The following is a 21920-nucleotide window of genomic DNA, read 5'->3' as shown; positions in this document are numbered from 1 at the left end:
TTATCTAACTTTTTACGATAGTGGTGATCTAAGATCTAACTAACCATACACAACACATTCGCCAACTTTACAGAACACCCACAACTACAACCCACCTACGTCAATATGACTGAACTGGCATCGATGGCTGCCTCTAAAGTTACTAACAACAATAATAACAATAACGCAACTAACCAGCCCCCATTTGCGGTACAAACTCTAGTACAACCACAAACCATCGGGTATCAACAGCTCCAGCAGCCAAATTCTCCGGTGCTGTCGTCAGCCTCGTCTCTCATATCACCCGATTCATGTGCCACCAACGCAATAAGTTCACCGGATGTTTCCGCCTGTAGCACTCAGACACCGCAAAATACACCCCAGACAGGGTCTCCGCAGACACCCATTTACAGCGGTAGTGCAATGTCGGTTGTAGGGTCTGGTAGCGGTAACGGTGAAAGTGGGCTTCCTTCAACTGTCGTCGATGAGAGTGTTCCAACCAGCCCGAAAAACACGACTTCTACCAACGAAAGCGAAAGTAATAATGATAACAATAAACACCAGTCGTCGTCAGCAACTAATGACCTCGATGATAACCCATCAGCTCAATCTAACACTAACAACCAATTTCAATTCACCACAGATAAAGATATCCTTAAATGTACCGGTTCAGTTCTAGAAAAAACATCTATGTTTGAACAACAAATCAACAACAATCAACACCAGCAACAAGTATTGTTAAGTACTCCTACACGCGTTGAAAACATTTACTGTCACAAAGGCGAAGAAATTTATAAACCCACAGGTCTACATCCGGATCGTGATACTGGTAAGTAAAATGTACTTTCATGCCTTGTACATTGATGCTACAGCACTACCTTTCAAACCTATATATGCTTCTTAAGAACTTAATCTTTTTTTAGAACTGTGTGCATGCAATGATGGGATCATACAGTAATGACAGGGTGTATTGCCCGAGTCCGCAGCATGCATTGTCTTAGCTTGAGCTCTTTTTATGCTTTTGCATTTTACCATTCTGCGATTGGTTTCTAGTCACATAAGTCAAAATATTAAAACTTGCATTATTATTATGAGAAGTAAAGGCTCATTTTTTTCCGGTGACGTGCGCAGGATTTTATATTTTGCAGTATAGTTTTTAATAATGAAGGATGTGGTGTCCATTTTTATATTTTCGGGGGTTCGCATAAAATCTAAAAGCTGAAATATCCTACATAAGCTATCGTTCTAAGGAATAAGAAAAAAAACTTTAATTTTTGGATCTAGACGAAACATTACAGGAGGTAGATTTCGGACCGGAACATTTCCAAAAAAAAATCGTACAGGTGGGAAAATGCTGAACAAATTACTTGAAAAAAAAAATGTTTGTGCTGCATAAGTAGTATTATGAACCCTCCATTTAACAGGATCTCGATTCATCTTTTTATTACGTCATGGTAAATTTCCCCGCAAATTTATTACGTCATGACAATTAATTTGCGTATTTTTCATGCGCTATTATCAGTGGAGTAAACCCTCAACGTTCAACTGTGAATGCCTCGAAATGCGGTTATCTTTAAAATAGAAAAAGGCAGTGTTTTTACGTTGTTAGTAAAATCTATATGACATTTCTTAAATATTAAAATAAAAATATAGACATATAAACATTTTTAAAATGTTAAAACATTTGTAAAATATTAAAGTAATAATATTTCTGGAATATTTTTCGGAATTGTGAATTTATTTGCAGAGAGAACAAACTTCCATCGCAAGCGTAAAAGTTGTGTAAAAACTAAAGGCCTATTTAAAGGTAGTTGGGATATCACTACTGGAGCGCTACTGTCGCCAATTTAGTTTAGTGGGTGTTTTTGTTATTAATTTCATATGTATTTTAATCTCTTAAGTTCCTCCTTTTGAATATGAACTATTCTCTGAAAATATGCTTGAACTTTTGATTTTAATTTTCACTAAAAAAATATACAGTACTAATTCAGATATTTTCAATTTTAATTGTCACTGAAACATATATGGTTTAGCCTTGTTTTGAATAAGAGCAAATCAAAGGAAATGTTTTTGGAATTTTATTGATTCAAATACCTTAAAACAATGAAATGAATTTGCTCCTCTTTACAATTTGCATAGTATTTTTGCAAGTAGGTATATTAGTTTAAAATTAAACTACGACCTTCTGAAAGTTTGCCTTCTTTTGAGCAGAAACTGTTGGTCATTTGGCATAATGGTCGTTTGGCATAATTTGAAATATACATTAAAATCTGTTACATTAAGCGTCACCAGGGTTGCCGCATATACAGATTATTCTGTGTTTTACAGATTCTTCTAATGATTTTGCGAGTAAGATTCTGTATGTACAGATTACAGATTGTTGCTCAAAATACAGATATTACAAATTTTCTAAATCATAATGTTGTTTAACCTTTCGGAAGTCGCGCAGTGCCTTGAGTGCACATTGTTATGAAATTTAGGCGAAATTGTCATGGAAGTTCTTTCATATCATTATTTAAAACGAGAAGCTTAAACTGTATCTAAGTGTTTAGTAAACGACTTTAAAACATAAAAAGAAGACGTGATAGCCAAACCTTTTTTGCAATATTTGGTAATTTTTTATGCTTGATCTTTGTTCAGATAGGACAAGGTTATACCACGTAGTCTTTCCGGGTCAAAAGAATTATTTTGTAAAACTTCCAGTTAAACTTCAAATACAGATTTTCAATCCAGATTTAGCCCCTATGTTTGAGTAACCCAGGCAAACGAGTGGATTATAGGTTTTCTTGTGAGGAGTCGCAGCTTCCGACGGCGGGTCGGCAGCCACCGACATAGCCAAGGGATGTTTAGTATATAGATTCAAATAACTGCAGTACAAATCAACCCCTAAGTTGGAGTAAACCGGGCAAACGAGGCGATCACTAGTTTACTTGTGAGGAAAGAAGGAGTCAACCATTATGTTTCTGACAAATATATTTGCCAGAAACACAACCGTCGGAAGCGGCGGCCCCTCGCAAGCAAACCTGTGATCAACTCGTTTGCCCGGAATAATCAAACAGTGGCTATCAACTAGTTTAAGTCCGACGGAGCGGAGCGATGTCAAACAGCACCATGCTTAAGACGATGTGGCGTAGCGTCAACGCCTAATAACAATGTATATTTCAAATTACGCCAAACGACCATTATGCCAAATGAACATTATGCCAAACAAAAGCATCTGTCAGCTGATGTTATGCCAAATGAACATTATGCTAAAATTTTTTCAATATAGGTCAAAATAGCTCTAAACGCAAATGTTCTCAAAATTAAAATTCCATGTTTACGTCAAATTTAAATAGCATAAAAAATTACCGAGGAAAACTACATGTCGGGGAACGGTATTCCGAGAAATGGTATACATTCCTGGAATTGGTATTCCGGAAAATGACGTACAATCTTCTCACACCTGTGCCTATTTCTATCTATTCTAATTTTAGTTTACTTCGTGTTGAAATTTTAATGCACATATGAAGTCGGCAATGAGCGATTCATAATAGCATTAGTATTATTGTTCATGTATTTTTTGTAAAATTATTATTTACACTTTCATACCTTATTGTTACCCGGGACAAGTTCCAAATGATGGCCGCCTATGTTACGACAAAAGAACTCAAATTTGTGACAACGCTCGCAGGGTTTAGTGACTAGATACAACACTCTCCGTGTGCCATTTTCGCAAAAAAAAATCTGTTTAATATTTTATTCTTTTTTATAATAATTCATTTGCGAGAGATGAATTCATCATTACCGATTAAACTGCATAAACAAAGTATGATTTGATAGCGTTAGGCTTTCAATTGATTGCCCAAGAAGTTGTGTCACGTAATAGTAGATGTAGAATGATTTGCTAGCCAATCCCACTTAAGAAAGAGCAATTAGAAATAGTTTTATAGTTTAGAAGAATCCCCGAAACATCATTGCATGCATATCATCAGTTTTATGTTGCGTCGTTAGGATTTCTGTTCTGCACCAATGCCAAAATATTTAAGTATCTTGTACTACACCATTCGTTATGTGTTTGCATTGTTTTTTTTTCTTTTCATTTTATTGTTTGTTGTGTACGCGCCTGCATTTATGTGGTCCTGCTATTTTGTGTTGCCAATTATTTGTTAAAAACAAATCGATGTTGCAATGCTGCTATTTTGCCACAAAACAACACCTGCTGCTTGTCGATGCTGACTTGCTTTAGATCGGATTGATAAAGAAACGATTGAGGAGCTAAATAATTTAATCGGTGAACTAGACCTATTCCAAAAGGAGCACGAGCTACGATTGGAGGAGCATCTGCTACCGTTACCTGAAAACGGCGTCAATCATCAATCTATTAACAATGGAAATCTATCGTCGAATAACAGTGATTCTGCCGGCAGCGAACGTAACGACAAGGTGTCGATTTCAAGTTCGATGAATATTGAAGGACTGAATTTATCTTTAAACAGTACTAATTTGAGCAATGATTATCCGTTCAACTACAGCGATAGCGATATTAACAAGTGCAATCAAAAGGGCAGCGATTCGGTTGATTATCCCAATACCGGCTTTGAAAATCCTTCATTTATGCACCTGAATGAATCAGAAATTGTTGTGATGCGGCAGAACGACTTTGGTAAAGTTGATCCGGAAAATTACTACAGTCAGAACATGAGCGAACTAGTGGTTTTGCGATGCAAGGATATTTCCAAAAGTGATTCAACACGAGTTGAAGATGTAGTCATCGTCGATAGCCAACAGCGGCTGAGTTCGTTTAAACTAAATTCGCGAGCTGCTTCACCAGCGTTATCATCGTTCACGGTTTCTCGATCGCCAACGCCATCCTTTTCGTTACCGCCCAGTAGCGCAACAACTCCCACGATGGCATCACCGCAGCACACGATTCACAGTAACAGCAGCGGCAACAACAATAACAACAACTATGTGATAAGTCACCCACAACAGCAACAACAACATCCGCAGCAGCACTTTGTCAATGGTAATCAGAAATGCTCGTTGATCTCAATGCCATCTGATGAGCGCATTAATAGAATTAAGCCTGCAATCACACCGCGACCTGCATCGTTAACTGGTTTGTGTTTTGTTGTTTTTACTTTAGTTTTATGTTTTCATATTAGATGTATGATTTGTTTTCATCGTGTGCCATTTAAAATCCATGTTTGACCCATACCCATATTTGTATTATGATGCGTGCCATAATCATGAGACTAGCCTCCGAAATGTATACGTCATACGTTGGGTTAATGCAGGTAAACCTGAAGATAACCTTGTTTCTGTAGTTCCAAAAATTATATCTTAACAAAATAATCCACACCTGAAAATTTTGCTAGCATACTCGACTTCCTAAAAGAAAATGTGGCTGATGGAAAAACAAATTGGGCCGGTCACTACGGTGTTCATCGTGCACGGTATACACTGAGCCTGCCAGCATATTTAAACACAAAATATTAACGCACGAGAAAATGACAATTTTATCCGCCAGTTTCCCTATTTCGTGACACACTTGGCATTTCATTCTCCAGCAACGCAATACTAATGTTTATTTCTCGCCTAGAGATGACGTTCCATTTACAAGAAGTAAAAAAAGTACCCACCTCCGTCACAAAATCAGTATTTTTGTTCAATCTTCTTGACAAAATCGTTCATAGATACGTTTTTATTTGCATGTTTTATAGTTTATGCTGGTGCATAATTCGTCAAATCGTTGCATTTTTCTTTCTGGGGCTCTGTACTGTTGGAAATAGTTGTAGGTAATAAAACGGCACCAAAAGTATCCACCCTAATGAACCAAGTTATATTTTATCGTATATAAACAAGCTCCTATTTTGTTCAATGTAAACATTCAATGTAAATATTGTAAAAGCACACAAATTTTCTGAGATTTAATGACAAAATCTTACATCCGATAATTTCATCACTGTTACCTATGGAAGGCGTTCTTGAACGTTTTGTTCCTCTTTCGAACAACATGTTTGAATGCTTGTATGTAGAGTTGTTATCCTTAACAACTGACAAAAGCAAGCTCACTGCTTTTTTTGGGTGTGTGTGTTTAATTCGTATGTATTCAAAGAAAATCGCTTCAAAAAGTTTGTAGTCAACTAGAAAAAATGCTGGATTTATGGTTTTTATTGTGCTTTTCACCGGAGATTAGCATGCGAAATACACTGTTAGTCCAAACCGTTTGGAGTTTGGAGCAAACATAAGGCAAAATAGGGGCCCTATTGGTCAGGAATCCGACGGTCTTAAATTGACAGCTCATGGGTTTACTCACCCCTTCACTATCTGCTGTGCAAAACTTGGAAAGTATTTGTAATTATTATTTTTGGTACCCGTTTAATTTATTGGTATCCCATTGGTGAGATTTTTTTTATTGCCCACTCGATTCCTTTGTATCCTCCTAAGCTTTTTTCTTGGTTCAAGAAGAATAGTCGTTAGGGAACTGTTCATCATATATCGATATTTTTTTTCTGCTTTATAACATTGCGGAATTGAAACGATTAAATCTCAAGAATGGCAGTTTCGCAATCTTGTCGCTATCTTGTATTTTGGCAATTTTTGCTAATTTCCAGTGATAACCACATTACAGTAAACGATATCTCCCACCGTCATTTTGTCAAGAGTGGCGTCTCTATTCGTTTTACAGGAATAAATTCGATTTGAATATTTCGTGTTACACTCGTTAGTAACTGACACCAACTTGCTAACAGTTATATCCATACGATTTATCCAACTAACACCAAATTGGCGTCAGTTAGACATTGAATCCAAACAGTTCACATAACATGTGTGAACGCCTAAAGCAACTGTTACCGAGTGATGTTTCGGTTAGCCAAGCAGAAACGCTCTGTGTCGCTGATGAGTATAGAGAACCGAAGTCTTTTCTTCTCGCATTAGAGCCAAACGCCTGTTAGTATGCAACCTATATTTTCCTAAAGGAAAAAAATAGATGTACCATTTATCTGGTCATTAGGGGAGAGTTCTATACATCGAAAGTTACCACAATATAAAAAGAAAATGAAATATTTGGTCGCTTATGATGTTTCAAAATCAAATCTAATGTATAACATTTGGTTTGGAAAAGTTGTACAATATTTTAGGAAATATGTGTTAATATGCATCTCGAAGATCTTTTTACATATTTTTAAATGGTTGTATGAGATCGGCGAACTATATATGAATATTTTCAAGTACGATTACTTTCTAAGGGCTTTTGCCTACGTTGCGTTGCGTTGTGACGATGATTTTGGCGGATTGCACACTGACTTCATCATGTTTGATTGCTTAGGAAGTGGTAAGTAGGAACTCATACCAATCCGAACCATACTAAAACCTCAACAGCATGATAGCCATCATTGCCGGCCGCCCCCATCTCCATTGTTCAAAGGGAAGGATAAGGGATAAGGTAGACGGGAAGTGTTGATGCTTCACCTACTTAATGGAAGGTAGACGACTCATCAGGCTCTTCCATAGGTGTCGCGGAGTTGGCCGTTTGGAAGGATATAAGGTCTAGGATTCGCTCTAAGCAAGCGACGCGCCCTATAAAGCATGGTTTATTAGGTAGTTGTTTAGTTGGTTTTCGAGTACACGATCACTCGAAAAAGAAAAGATATTGTTTAGTTTTTGGTTCTTTTTAAACTGTGGGTAGCCGGCTCCCGAGAGTATACTATTTTTTCTAAAAAAAGCAATTTGAACTCCACATAGTCGACCGTGGGAGTATTGCTCAGAAAAGCTAATCTTATCTGCATAATGGTCCGGATCACTATTTATTGCGACAGTAATCAGACAAATTTCGCTATTCCTTCTCTACGATGTACTACCGAGTGATAATACGTTGTATAGACAAAGAGTTCTGATATCTCAAGATGTTATAATTCAAGGAGAGTATTTCCTATTTTCCATACCGGATTGTAATGAATTTGATTTTCTAGTGCATAAACAATAGAACATGCAAATAATAAATAAAGGTACTTTGAACAATTTGTCATGAATTTGGAATAAATACTAATTTTGTGACTGGGGTGAATAAACTATTTTACATACTGTATGTTAATATATAATATTTGGAAGTGGACTGCATTGTAAATTCGTTAGATTTGCTAGTTCAAATATCCAAATAGAGAAACCAATAGATTGCATCGGCCTTGCAACCCATTATACGTTAGGTAATAATATTTCACCTATGCTAGCGTTCCTTGTAGTCGTAATTATCAACGTTAATAAAAATTACGATACTTATATAGAGCATGTTTTCCGTTTTCATCAACTCACGACTGATGACTTTTGCGTTGCTATTTATCGCTTTTTTATGTTATCTGACAATTACTGATGTCAAAGAAGAAGAAAAAATACTAATGGACTAAACTATTAAATGGACATGCTCTTAGACAACATATTTTATGCACATTTTGCGCCATGAAATAAATAATCTATTGTGCCGTTCGATCTAATAATTGTTGCATATATCTGGAAAATTATTGATAAAAAGCTAAAGTGATAAAAAAATGTTTTGCTTAGGTTGAAGGATAAGGAAAAGGATAAATCACATGTTATTACTTCTATTAGTATTTTAACATGTGTAGCATTAAGTCGAATATTGTTTTGAGACTAAAACCACCGTTGTATATATCAAGATTTAATTTGGAATGATTGAACAAATGTCTTCTGCCTTATTTTACAGGCGCTAGTCGGGTTGCTAGACGCTCATCTGTAAATACAATAAAGCCTCCACCTCCCGTGCGGAGAAGCTCCAGTGTAACACCAAACCCCAACTTGGGAACGGTAGGTATTCTGCTTAAGATAGACATCCAAATGTTTAAAAACACATTGATTCCAGAACTCACCAAATTTATCCCAGCAAAGTCTTGCGTACACATCCTCTGAAAGCTTACCACCTCCTCCTGCGTATTTACTTGATAGCACTTCTGGAAATTCTCCAAGTAAGTATAATTTTAATCAAATTCGTAATTACAACCGTCGTAACTATAATACGTAGTTCCAGGGAACGTAGCAGGAACGGTGAAAGCTTTAAACGAAATCCGGCACAAGCCGGCTAGTCCAAGTGTTCTTCGACGCGCTCATCAGAATCTGCCAAATCAGCAACAACCCTTATCCGTAAGTTAGTCCAGACAATTTCTTTCTATTTTCTCCCTCTAGAATCGTAAAAAATCTCTATCCACCATGCAAAATTTAATTGTTTTTTTTAACAATTCCTAACCTGCTTTATTTATCTCCATATTCTGAATTGGCTTATCGCGAATGTGACCCTCAAAATGCATAGCAGTATTCCACCAACGCATACAGTAGTAGCACGCCTAAACATGAACCAACTAGTTTCGCTTCACCTGTTCACACGCACCACCTTTCACCAAACTCTGCTAATTCTAATGGTGATAGTCATAATTTGGTATGCTCTATAAAAAAAAAACACATTTCATCATCTATTATATATCAATTTTAATATATTCTATTTTATGCAGTCTACAAGCCGAAACTTGAAATCCAGTCACAACCAACAAGGCATTTACGCGCAACCAAAACAGTTGGCGAGTATGTCCAGCTTTCGAACGACAAGTCCAGGTATGTCAAAGTATACCTCGCCAAATGTTAAATTTGCTGAAAGGGATGTTCAATCAGTTATTAGCGAAATGAGCATATTATGACCTATTATGGAGGATGCGGCACCTAATTGTTAGTCACACAATCGATGAAGTGCATGAAAATTGATATCAATCTCTTAGTTTCGTCCCGAAGAACCAAGTGTCCTTGAAAGTGTGAAATACTCGTGATTAACCTTCCGGAAGTCGCGCTAATGGACTGAGTGCACACTGCTCTGAAAATCTAGCGAAATCGTCATAGCGCACCAGCGGCAGCTCGTTCAGTGGGCCATTTGCGCGACTTCCGGAGGGTTAAATTCGAATCGTGCTCCCCAATTTGTATGCTACCCATGATTTGAACAAAGGTGGCAATGACTATAAGTGGGTATGGCAATAATAAGCATTGGGTCAAAATAGATTCAACACCATATACATTTTAGCTATATTTAAACTAACATGTTTTTTTATGATCTTAACAGGTCCACAAAAACAGAACAGTGGATTTCTGGCTCAGCTCAACGCCAGAATCGCTCCCAGCAAGACACAACAGCAATCGTCACCTCAACACTATCAGTCGCAACAGCAATCCTTCACTTATACGACTGCCCCGTCGAATGAACCAGTATACCACAGAAGCAGTGCGGCGGATCAACGATCTTCCTACATCAGTAGTCAACAACAGCAATCCTCACAAGGGATCTACTCATCTTCCCAGCAAACTATAACACATCAACAACAATCACAGTACTACTACCATCAACAGCAGCAGCAGCATCAGCAACATTTGACGTCCAACAGTCAAAGAGACGGTAAAAATCAAATTTATTCATCCGCCCCCTCCCAAAATCAGCTGCAGCATCATAATCATCACAGTCAGCAACAACAGTCCCACCAACAGCAGCAACAGACGCAAGCAAAGGCGCAGTACTATTATCAACAAACACAGCCGCAGCAAACTTTTGCCACTCAGAATATTTACGTATCTACGAACCCATTTGCGACAGCTAGCCCGGTACACTCTAGCTATTCACCTTCATCCTTTGGCAAATCTTCTCGCGATGGCCACGATTCCGGCCTTAGCGGTGGTGGTGGTACCCACAGCCGATCAAGTAATTTTCCTTTCAATGTTTCAAGTTGTGCTGCTTAAATTTGTAAATTGCTAAAATCCTTTTCGTTTTTTTTTTCGTTTCACATATATGCGTGCCAATGATTTGTTTTGCTGATATATTTTTTTGTTTTTCTAAAATGAACAGAGGAAGAAAAAGATCATTTTTCGGTTCAGGACAATCATAATGAAACGAAACCTATTAATTCTTAAATGCGTGATGTTGTTTTAAAGCAACATTGTGAAAATCGCCTTAAGATCATCACAGTAACGTATTGAAGCTAAGACACAAGGGATAAATAGGGGGATGTCCTCTCTTGCAATATGATTTTGTTGAAAATCTGTGCTGCCGTGATACGCATAACAGTTCCACCTGCATAGGAAACCCATAGCAAATGGGACTGTTATGCGGATCACGGCAGTGTATTGTGCTTAGAAAAAAAATCTGTTCAAGGTTTAAGCATCGCTTGAATAGAATATCGCGATTATACTAGACGCGTCGAAAAGTCTTCATCAGCATCGAGCGGCCATCTTGCGCTTTTATTGTTTAGACGTGATTCACTTTTTCATTACTTTCTACTCGGTCGGGATTTTTTTCGATTCGGTAGTTGTTAGAAAAATAATGCGCGCTAGTTTCGCGATGGAAAACGTGGTGGTCGATCCCGCTGCGATCAACCTGGTAAAACGCTCTGCAAGCGACAAAATCGATCATCAATGCTTCGAAAACACTCACTCTCTCAAAACACAAATGTTTCGGGCTGAAGAATGAAAATGTCGGTAATTCAGTGGCAAACTTCAAGAATATGAAGCCGAAGCCGCAACCAACAACAAGCTAATTAGGCAATAATCCATGAGACGTTTCTGATCAGCTGATTATTTCTTCTTTACTTATTCTGACGTTACTCCGAGGGGTGCGACGTCCGACAATATCGTTGATTCGATCCAACATCAAACGAATCGGACTAACAAAGTTGTTTGTCGGACGAGTTTTTCTGTTCGCAGGAGTATACTTGTTGACAGAACCCACCGCTGAATTGTCAAACAAACGTCTAATGGATTGCCTAATACTGCAGAGCAGAAGGGGAAGATCTCGCCAATCTCCGTTCAAGGAGACCCGACAAATCTGCGCCCGGACCTTTGTATAATGATTACATACGATGACCGAAAGGGCACCCTCCGGCTATGCGTCTTTAGTGTGATACTGATGACCGAAGCGAAAGCCAATTACAATCACACAAAGCGTGTGGAATTTATAGATACCCGAAATAAGGCATCTATTAGAAATCAGGCGCAGCGAAGGTCAATGCTGCTTCCGACGATTAACGAACAGAATTTTTCGGCAATCTGTGCATCCTGGTGACCGATCCAGATCCTACCACCTCTCCAACCCCATACACGGCTAGCAACTTCTGCAGCGTCGGTTCCATCCTGTTCTCGAACCACAGCGACTCCATCCATTAGTCAGTAGAAAAATCACTTATGAAATTTTTTTTAACCCTATGTGCGGAATCGGGACTCGAACCCAGGTGCGCTGCGTACAGGCAATCGGCCCACCCCAACTGCTCATATTTAAAGAAGGAATCAACCCCTATGTTTCAGTAAACCAAACATACCAATGGATCACAGGTTTGCTGAGGAGGGACCTCCGCTTCGGTTCCTCGGTAATTGTGGCAAAACCGCATCACACTAGCTTCGCCACATAACCTTTATGAGCTACTATTTACTAACGACATTATGCTAAATGGATTTCCACCATATCATTACTAATTTAATTGATTCAATTTCTTACTGCGCCCTACTGACAACTGCGCCCTACATGCATCAGTTTGCCCCTTAATAGTATTTGTGGTGTTGGCAACGGTACCTCAACGGCGTCGGACAGTACACCTAAATTCGCTGCCGCTCAGTCGGCTTTAACGTAGCTATAGCCCCTATGTTTGAGTAAACCGAGCAAACGAGAGGATCACATAACTCTGCCTATAACTCCGGCGACGGGTAGATCAACGCCTCGTCCAACGGTGCCTTAGCGGGTTTGCGCCGCTTCGGATCCTTGACCTCGGATATGCGGCCAAGCCGCATCACATTAGCTCGGCTGCATAAGCTCACTTGTTATTGTTCAGTTTACCAAACCCTGGTTAAAAATTTCTATCACTAAAGTCTATCAATAAAGTCTCTAAACTAGACAATTATCGATTTCATATTATGTTTGTGTGAATGTGGTATTCGGATTAATGACATTCGGGTAAATGGTCCATTCTGGTAAATGGTTTTCGGGCGAACGTCATTCGGGTAAATGACTTTCGGGCGAATCTGGTAGAACCATGTTGACTACTGTTAACGTCTGTACATCAACATTGTTATGCTACCCCCTGGTTAGGAATGATCGACCCCGCGCGAAATTAAATTTTGTAATTTTTTCTCGCATCGATAAAATTTTTATATATGCAATTTCAAGTTAATTTTTGTGGTTTTTAAATAGTTTATACAGGGTTTTTGGTTCATGGTTAAGAACCTCTCGATGGGTGATTGACTGTCATATTTGGAGAGAAAAATCGTTCTACACATACCATGAAATCACAACCATTACAAAGTTATTTTGTGTTAAAAACTCATTTGTCTTAAAATACCTCTAACTCAAAAAGTATACTTTGTATTTCAAATATTTAGGTCCATTGGGAAGGTGAGAAAATTTCCCATTGAGTGATGCCCTCACATGTTTCAGCTAATGAGTTTAAGTAACCTTTTCAAAGTAATTTATTAAAAATTGAACAATTTTAATGGCTTTTTCGTTCATTTCGTGAAAATCCTAATAGTTAACCTCATCATTTTAATAATCCAGATTGTTAGTCTTGTAGAGCTGCATAATTCGTTCTTTGACATAACCCAAACTGACGAAAATAAGAAAAGGTAAGTGTATCACCTTTTCTTATTTTCATCAGTTTGAGTTATTCAACATGGATATTTTTATCTCATTTTCACTAATACCAGCTCTAATTGAAAAAGTATGGCACTTATTGTACTTTTTTTTCCTTTATTCGAAAGCCAGCAAAATTTTACAGAGACAAATGTATTAATACCATTCAGTTAAGTGAATTTAGTATTCTTTTAGAAGTAAATTACTTTAATGTTAGTGCTATTATTAGCATTTTTGTTAGTTTTCTTAAAATAGTAAATAATAAACATCACCATTATTATCATGGAAATAATACATCTCAGCAAGTTCTACAGTGACTCCATTCAATTATATCCTTTAGTTTCGTTTTTATCACATCGTTTCATATGCAAAAATAACGATTTCGAACCCACTACATTTGTGGCGAGGTCATACTGTGTTAACTATTAAATAGCAGCAAAATGAAAAGAGATATAGACAGAGTGTCACATAAAAAGTTGAAGAGAACATTAAGAGGCATCAAATGAACAATAGTAACGATAAATTTTGTTGATTTACAATTAGAATAATTACAAAACTATCCAAAAACGCAAATTTTGAGTTATTTCGATAGTAAAAATCATATAGTACCCTTAACTAAAGATATTTGTACATACATTGATAGGATATTTTCTCAGCTTTCCAATGAAACCTTGTAAATAACGATATAAGCATATTTTTTAGATTAGAGTCTTTTAAGCACTTGCAAGTCGGTTACAGGAAAAGTATAGTAATGAAATTACAAAGAAATGAGAAGAGATAGGAATATGACGTCCGAGAACAAATTATGAATCGTCCGAAAACCCAACTTTTGGATAATGGATATTGCTATAATCATACTTCATTATTTCGAGAAAATTAGCAAAAACCTCCTCAAAAACACTAACTTTTAACTACTTTGCAGCAAGGTAATTAAAACTAATTAACAAAAAGATATGAGAATACCATTCAATAGGAAATTTTCTCACCTTTAAAAGATTTAAAATACAAAATATACTTTTAAAGTAATTTATTTATTTTCGTCAAGCATATGTAGACTACATAGAATAGTTTTACAATATTTACTTATATACTATACATTATTTCTACGGTTTAGTTCAGATTTGATTTGTTTTCTAGACATGGAAAGGTCAATTATTACACAATTTTCATTATAATGACGCATCATTCTATTGATGGGGCTATTTTTAGCATAGTTTGTCCTAAAAGATTGTTCTTGGAATAAATTACGAGTTCTTAGTTGTCGGCTAGGTACATAAAATTTTATTTGCGAAAGTAATGATGTGGATTGTACACGCTGAGAAATAATGTCGTTGATAAAGTAAAGCATGGCAAATTCGCGGCGTTCTTTGAGTGTTTGTATATTAATGAGCATGCAACGTGCTTTATACGATGGAAGAGGAAATGTCGTCCAGTTTAGTTTACGAAGCGCGTACAAAATAAATTGTTTTTGGACTGATTCGATGCGTTCTTCGTACAGGACAGTGTATGGGTTCCATACTATGCTGCAATATACCAAAATTGGCCTGACATATGTGTTGTATAATGATTTTATTGTGTAAGGGTCTTCAAAATTGTAGGTGAAACGTTTAACAAAGCCCAGCATACTATTTGCTTTATTTATTATTGTATTATAATGTTCAACAAATGTGAGCTTGGAGTCTAAGATTACGCCTAAATCTCGTACAATTTTGCATTTTTCTACAAGTTGGTTGCCTAAGTGTATGTCTATGGGAACATTTGAAATTTTTCTGCTGAAGGTTATTGAGTTGCATTTCTTTACATTAAGTTGGAATAGACTTTTGCTACACCACGAGTGGAATATATTTATTTCGTTTTGGAATATTTCAGTGTCTTTGACATTTCTTATTTCCATGAAAAGTTTCATGTCATCTGCATATATAAGCACTTTAAGATGTTTGAGTATAAAGGTAATGTCATTAACGTACAAAATAAAAAGAAGAGGGCCTAAGTGGGAACCCTGGGGTACGCCAGAGGTGACAGAAATTGGTTCCGAGAGTATATTCTGAAAGCGAACTGTTTGTTGACGTTTCGTTAAATATGATTCGAGCCATTTCAATAGTTTATTTTCTATGCCATATTTTTGCAGTTTGAATAGTAATAAAGGTATGTCAATACGGTCGAATGCTTTACTAAAGTCTGTGTAGAGTGTTTCCACATGGTTGCCATTGTCCATTGCATTTACAGTAAATGTTACAAATTCTAAAAGGTTTGATGTTGTTGAGCGGCCTTTATAAAAGCCATGCTGCTTGCTTGTTATTTGATTTTTGATTTGCTGAAATATTTTGTCATTTACTAGTTAGAGGTATTTTAAGCCAAAAAAGTTTTTTACACAAAAAGTTCAATAACTCTGTAACGTTTGAGATTTGATGGTATGTGTAGAACAATTTTTTCTCCAAACATGGCAGTCTATCACCCCTCGAGAGGTTCTTAACCACGAACTAAACACCCTGTATAAGGACAAAAGCAAAAAATGGAAAATTTCAATAAAATTGTCTTTGGTTCACTTCAATCCATTTTTAGGCTAATAGGAAACTTCGAGATCGAGAGATGTTGCAAAAATGGCCAGGCTAGTGTTTATTAAATAAACAAAATGTTTCACTAACATGTTAACTGGGCTAGGCGCGTTTAATATAGAAATCACTGCAAATTATTAGATATGTTTCAATCTATTGAACGGAAATGAAATGAAATATAAATAAGGACAAGTGGTAGAATTCAATACGCAAACTCCTAAAGTACACATCAGCGTCAATCGAAATTTAACTGCTATTAATTTCAACACATGTAGAATCGTCAAAATTCAGTGCATGTTGTGCAGCATAGCTTTATATGGACAGCTTATTCATCAATTGGATAATTGGGTTTCGAAACCCATACAGTGTGCTCTAGAACGTTGTTTGAGTGCTTAAAATTTTCATTTTTTTCAATGCAATACTAACGAAATGTCGTTTTGTTCTCCTCAGATCAACAATCCCGTAGTAGCAACGTGGGCAATGCTAACAACGCCAACAACGTACTCGCCAAAACCAATGTCGGGTTTTTGGAAAATCTAAACGCAAGACTGGCGGAACAAAGACTTTCAGGGAAAGCTTTTGCTGTGCGGAACCTGATTAACAGTAAAGCGCTGGTAAGAACTACATTATTCACTCATTGATGTTTAGTTTACCTAATAATTATTCACTACTGCATAGTAGGTTATTTGAAAGTCAAAATATTAATTTGAGCTGTTCAATTTTTATTTTTACTGCGATTGTGCAAATTTGTATTGATTAAGGATGATGACTATTACCAGAAATACTATCAGAACGTTTAATCTACCGTAAAGTTTTCGTCAGCCGCACAGCTTTTAGTACTAAGCTTGTATGTTGAATGAAATTCTTCCGTTTCTAAGGTGAGACGTGCGAGTTCTCGTTTTGTAATTCTGTGAAAGTACAAACTAACAATTTTAAGCTCCTTCAACTGTTTCTAATGCAACCGTTATAACTAACAGTTTTAATTGTTTGATTTTTTTGCTTTATTGCGTATGTAAGCTTAGCTTGCGATCAACAACCTAACGATAACACTGTTAATAATCAACATGATATTAATTTAATGCTTAGTTCCGTTATATAAATTATAAATGTTTTTTAATCTTGAGTTGATTTGCCTTTTTTCGGGTTAGAATAATATCTAACTCTATCTGCGGGGATTGAGCATTGAACCCATGCAAGCTGTGTAACCTATTTTGTAATGTTGCAGACTTGTCATTAGATGTTTATATTTTTTTAAATGTGAAGGACAGTTGCCAATCGACTTGCAAGTCGTGAAGTAAATGTAATGTAAATTAATATGCACACACAAAATTCACTATTTCTGAATGACGCCCCTACTACAATCAATAGAATACAATTTGCAATGTAACCTATATTCCGCTTAAGGTTGGAGAAATAATCGGCAAAAATCAAAAACGAAAAAAGCAGTTTTTTCCACACCGAGTGTTAGATCTTCATAAAAATCAATCAGCAGTACTGTAACAACATTTTACATAAGCTGATTGATTTTTATGAAGATATTAGATCGGTGTGGAAAAAACTGCTTTTTTCGTTTTCGATTTTGGCCCATTCTCTCTCCAACCTTAATTCATTCATGCCCATGTTGTTTGTGGACAACAACGTTTTTAAATAGCTATAATTTTTGATTGAGGCAAGATTGGCTCACAAAAACAAGTAAGGTTAATGAATATGAGTATTGCCTTCTATTTGAGTAAAAACAGTTACAAGGATCAACTCTTGAACTGAAGTTATGGCAATTAGTCTGATTGGACTTCGATGGAGCAGTGCTGCCAGGCACAGTTTACGTTTACAACGGAAAATGATTTTTTCATATACCTTCGTTATGGTGCAATATTATTGAAAACTGATAAAACTTATCAATTTAGACTGGCTACGTTTTCCATGCAATTGGACTATTGTAAATATTCTTGGAGAATTGTATTGAGCATTGGAACGTAAAAATTGAACAGCTTCTACAAGGAAAGCACCTATATTTATGAAAATAGACTATTCGTGTTTCGTGATCTTACCGTTTTCAAGGGAAAATAGTTTTTGTAATGACCAGATAAATGGTATTTACCAAAGAGAGAGAGAGAGAGAGAGAGAGAGAGAGAGAGAGAGAGAGAGAGAGAGAGAGAGAGAGAGAGAGAGGAACTCACTCTCTTTGGAGATCTGAGAATGAATAAAACATACAGCGGACGATGAGCAGGTCTCATTCGCATTCCATACCTTAAACCTTTAACGCATGTTATAGATAGTCCGAACATCATAAAGTATATTTAAAAACTGGCGACGAGGCTAAAAAAAAGTGTCGGTGGTTTATTAAATAAATTAAACTAATTAGTGCGTATTAATTAGAACTAGTGCGTACAAGTTAATTAAAACAAAATTGTATAAAAAATTCGTGCTAACTGGTAAAAAAGTGTTCGGGTAAGTTATCCGACGCTAAGCGCGTCATTGTGTACATTTTAGTGAAAAGCCCTTGGTGAAATAAAAGTAAGCTATAAAAAATCGAAAGCGTAAATATATATATATATATATATATATATATATATATATATATATATATATATATATATATATATATATATATATATATATATATATATATATATATATATATATATATATATATATATATATATATATATATATATATTGTCTACGAAAATAAAAAAAATAGTGAAATTTCAAAAGAAGTGTTTGGTAGAAAGTCTGAAGTGACGCCACTTCCGCCATTTTGGACGCCAAACCAAATTAGGCAAATAATATACCTAAATAGTGGTGGTACGATCACACAGAGCTTCGGAACGCTAGTAGTGAGCTTTTCGAGCAGTGGTGCGAGTCATTCGAGCTGTGTTGCGAGTCATTTAACCTGTGCGCCCATTGGACCACTGGTTGAGTGTTCACCAAGAGAGTCCAAGAAGCATTTGGTCGAGTAGGAGAGAGCTTTAACAGACATCAGCAAGTGGTGCGAATTGGAAGCGCTACCCTAATGGCGCACCGCAGTCAGCTGCACGCACCTAAAGAGAAAAAACAGCGAGTTTGTGGAAACGTCCTTTTGCTCATCGTTAAGGAGAACGCCAACAGAAATAACACTACAAGTATTCAAAATACTTTCGAAAGCGGAAGAAAACGTGCAAGGGCGCCTTCCATAGATATTGCGGTGCACCCCTCGATGCATCGCCGGTCTATCTACAAATACCTATAATAAAAACGGAAACAGAGAAAAGGGAAGAAAAATTTTCACTTGATGTGCGTACGTGACGAAATAAAGACGTTTATATTTGTTCTTTCGGTTTACTGTAAACTCCTCCGGTGTATCTGTTCTCGGGCTCCGGTTATCGGTTCAAGTTCATTGCAATCTCTCTCATATACAGTCCGCTTATTCGCAATCCGTGACATTTTGGTCCTTCGCGTCCGAATTATGGAACAATCCGCCGCGGAAAAGTTGCATTCGCAACGAGAGGTTATGTTCGCAAAAGTTAAATGGGAGTTATCCGTCGCGCGTGATATGCAAATGCGAAAACCTTCGGTCGGGGAAGTACATGAAAGGCGACAAAAGCTCACGGAACTTGCCGGAAACTTCGAAGCCGTTCAAACTGCGATTGAGGAGCACACAGAGCATTTGGAGGATATAGCGTCGGTTTTCAATTACCGTCTCCAATTCGACGAGGTGTATTTCCAAATAAAGGATATTTACAGCCAATACCTGGAAAACCAACAGGAAAATGCATCGGTATCCAGCTGCAAATCGGATGCACCGAATAACGATCTGCGAGACGCAATTCAAGCACTTTTGGAAACACAGGTAGCGGTACTTTGTCGTCAGAATCAGCCAGCAGTCTTAGATCAACCAGATCACCAGGAGCCACAACTTAATGTGAAGCTGCCGTTGCTGAATATTCCAGTATTTGGGGGAGAAAGGAAATGTTGGCGCTCTTTCAAGGATCTATTTGAAAGTACGATTCATAACAGACGGGATCTCAAAGATTCGGTGAAAATGCAATACTTGTTTTCGTATTTGGATGCGGAAGCAAAGCGGATGATAAATTCTTTCCCAATCAGTGATGCCAATTATCGCGAAGCATGGGAAACACTCGTTGGCTATTACGACAAAAACAAATACACGGTTTTTGCCCTCATTCGGGAATTCGTTGATCAACCATCGGTCAATAATGCAACCGGGTTGAAGAAACTGGTGGCTGTTACCGATGACGTCATTCGCCAGCTCAAAGCGCTGGGAAATGAGTACGAGACACGGGATCCATGGCTGATTCATTTCTTGCTGGAGAAAGTGGATAGAGAAACCCGCTCACTGTGGGCACAAAAAATAATTGACATTGAAAACCCACAATTTACAGATTTTCTGGAGTTCCTGCAGAAACGATGTGATGCATTGGAAACTTGCTCAGCTTTCGGGAAGAAGCAAATCAGCGACACAGTGAAGAAAGAAGTGAAGCCCGTTCAGTACGAGAAAAAGATTCAAGCATTTCATGCCGGAACACCAACCTCAACATGTGCGAAGTGTTGCAAGGATCATCCTACGTACCAGTGTGAAGATTTTAAGGCGATGGATTTGTCTGCACGTCGTGAGTTTGTGGTTGCTTCGAAACTGTGTTTTAATTGTTTACGTTCGTCTCATACAGCGAAGCGATGTACGTCGAAATCAGTCTGTCGTACTCCAGAATGCAAGCAGAAACATCACACGATGCTGTGTCGAAAGGATAGCAAGCAACCGGAAAAGAAGCCTACCGAGAATCAGACAAGTAAACAAGAGGAACAAGAAGCGGAAATCACGCCGATTTCATCAAATGCAGCGCAAACGATCGTCAACAGTGAACCGTTTGTTTTCGCACTGCTACTCACGGTGGTGGCAAATGTAAAAGGAAATAATGGGAAGTTTCATGAGGTAAGAATTCTAATCGATTCCGGATCTCAAGCATCACTTATCACCGAGGCCTGTACCAAGCGCCTTGGACTTAAGCGTATGAATGCTACTGTGGAAGTCACAGGTGTCAATGGGGAAGTAGTCGGCACCACCGCCGGCATGGTCAGGCTGATGATTTCATCGCGTTTCGACGAGAAAGTAAAGCTCGCCACTCAAGCGTACGTTATGGGGAAGTTGGCTGCAACTCTACCGTGCCAACAATTTAGCGCATCGAATATGCCGTATTTGGAGGGTCTAAAACTAGCCGATCCGCAATTCAACAAACCAAGCTCAGTAGACGTCATACTGGGAGCAGATGTCTTCCTGTCTATACTGCAAGCAGGACAGGTCAAGGATCACAATGGAATTCCTGTGGCACAGCGTTCCATTTTCGGTTGGATGGTTGCAGGAAGAATTTCGAAGCAATGGTGTACACACGCTCACCACAAGGTCATCAACCTGCACCAGGATGTTGACATCGATCGCACTCTGCGACTATTCTGGGAGGACCAAGAACTTCCAAATTCAAAGCTTTGGACAGAGGAAGAGAAAGGGGTCATCGAACATTTCAATTCGACTGTCACACGTTCGAAGGAGGGTCGCTTTATCGTCAGATTGCCACTGGATGATTCAAAGCTTAAGCTCGGGGAATCACCGCAGCTACCAAACGCCTCATAGCAATGGAACGCAGATTTCAAAGGGATGCAAACTTCAAGGAGAGATACGTATCGTTCATGAACGAGTATCGAAAATTGGGTCACATGGAATTAATACCAGAAGCGGAAACGGATCCAGA

At 37.7% G+C, this 21920-nt stretch overlaps 1 protein-coding gene across 16 annotated transcripts in view; it reads left to right on the top strand.

The window, feature by feature from the left end:
• LOC131692905 (GATA zinc finger domain-containing protein 7) overlaps positions 1 to 21920 on the top strand; it is a 125921-nt gene that overhangs the window by 95191 nt on the left and 8810 nt on the right. For 4 of the 16 annotated variants that reach the window (XM_058980279.1, XM_058980278.1, XM_058980284.1 and 1 more), the window contains 9 exons: positions 74 to 808; positions 4208 to 5080; positions 8687 to 8787; positions 8843 to 8945; positions 9002 to 9120; positions 9287 to 9412; positions 9486 to 9585; positions 10082 to 10711; positions 16627 to 16790. In XM_058980279.1, coding sequence (XP_058836262.1) covers positions 74 to 808; positions 4208 to 5080; positions 8687 to 8787; positions 8843 to 8945; positions 9002 to 9120; positions 9287 to 9412; positions 9486 to 9585; positions 10082 to 10711; positions 16627 to 16790 — 2951 coding nt within the window. Of the gene's footprint in view, positions 1 to 73; positions 809 to 4207; positions 5081 to 8686; positions 8788 to 8842; positions 8946 to 9001; positions 9121 to 9286; positions 9413 to 9485; positions 9586 to 10081; positions 10712 to 16626; positions 16791 to 16937; positions 17055 to 21920 lie in introns of all 16 variants that reach the window. The other 12 variants (XM_058980293.1, XM_058980282.1, XR_009306102.1 and 9 more) reach the window with 11 other exon arrangements.

Source organism: Topomyia yanbarensis, chromosome 3 (assembly GCF_030247195.1).
Source record: "Topomyia yanbarensis strain Yona2022 chromosome 3, ASM3024719v1, whole genome shotgun sequence".
Taxonomy (NCBI): domain Eukaryota; kingdom Metazoa; phylum Arthropoda; class Insecta; order Diptera; family Culicidae; genus Topomyia; species Topomyia yanbarensis.
The sequence above is the reverse complement of the archived record's forward strand: the minus strand, read 5'-3'. Positions and strand labels throughout refer to the sequence as shown.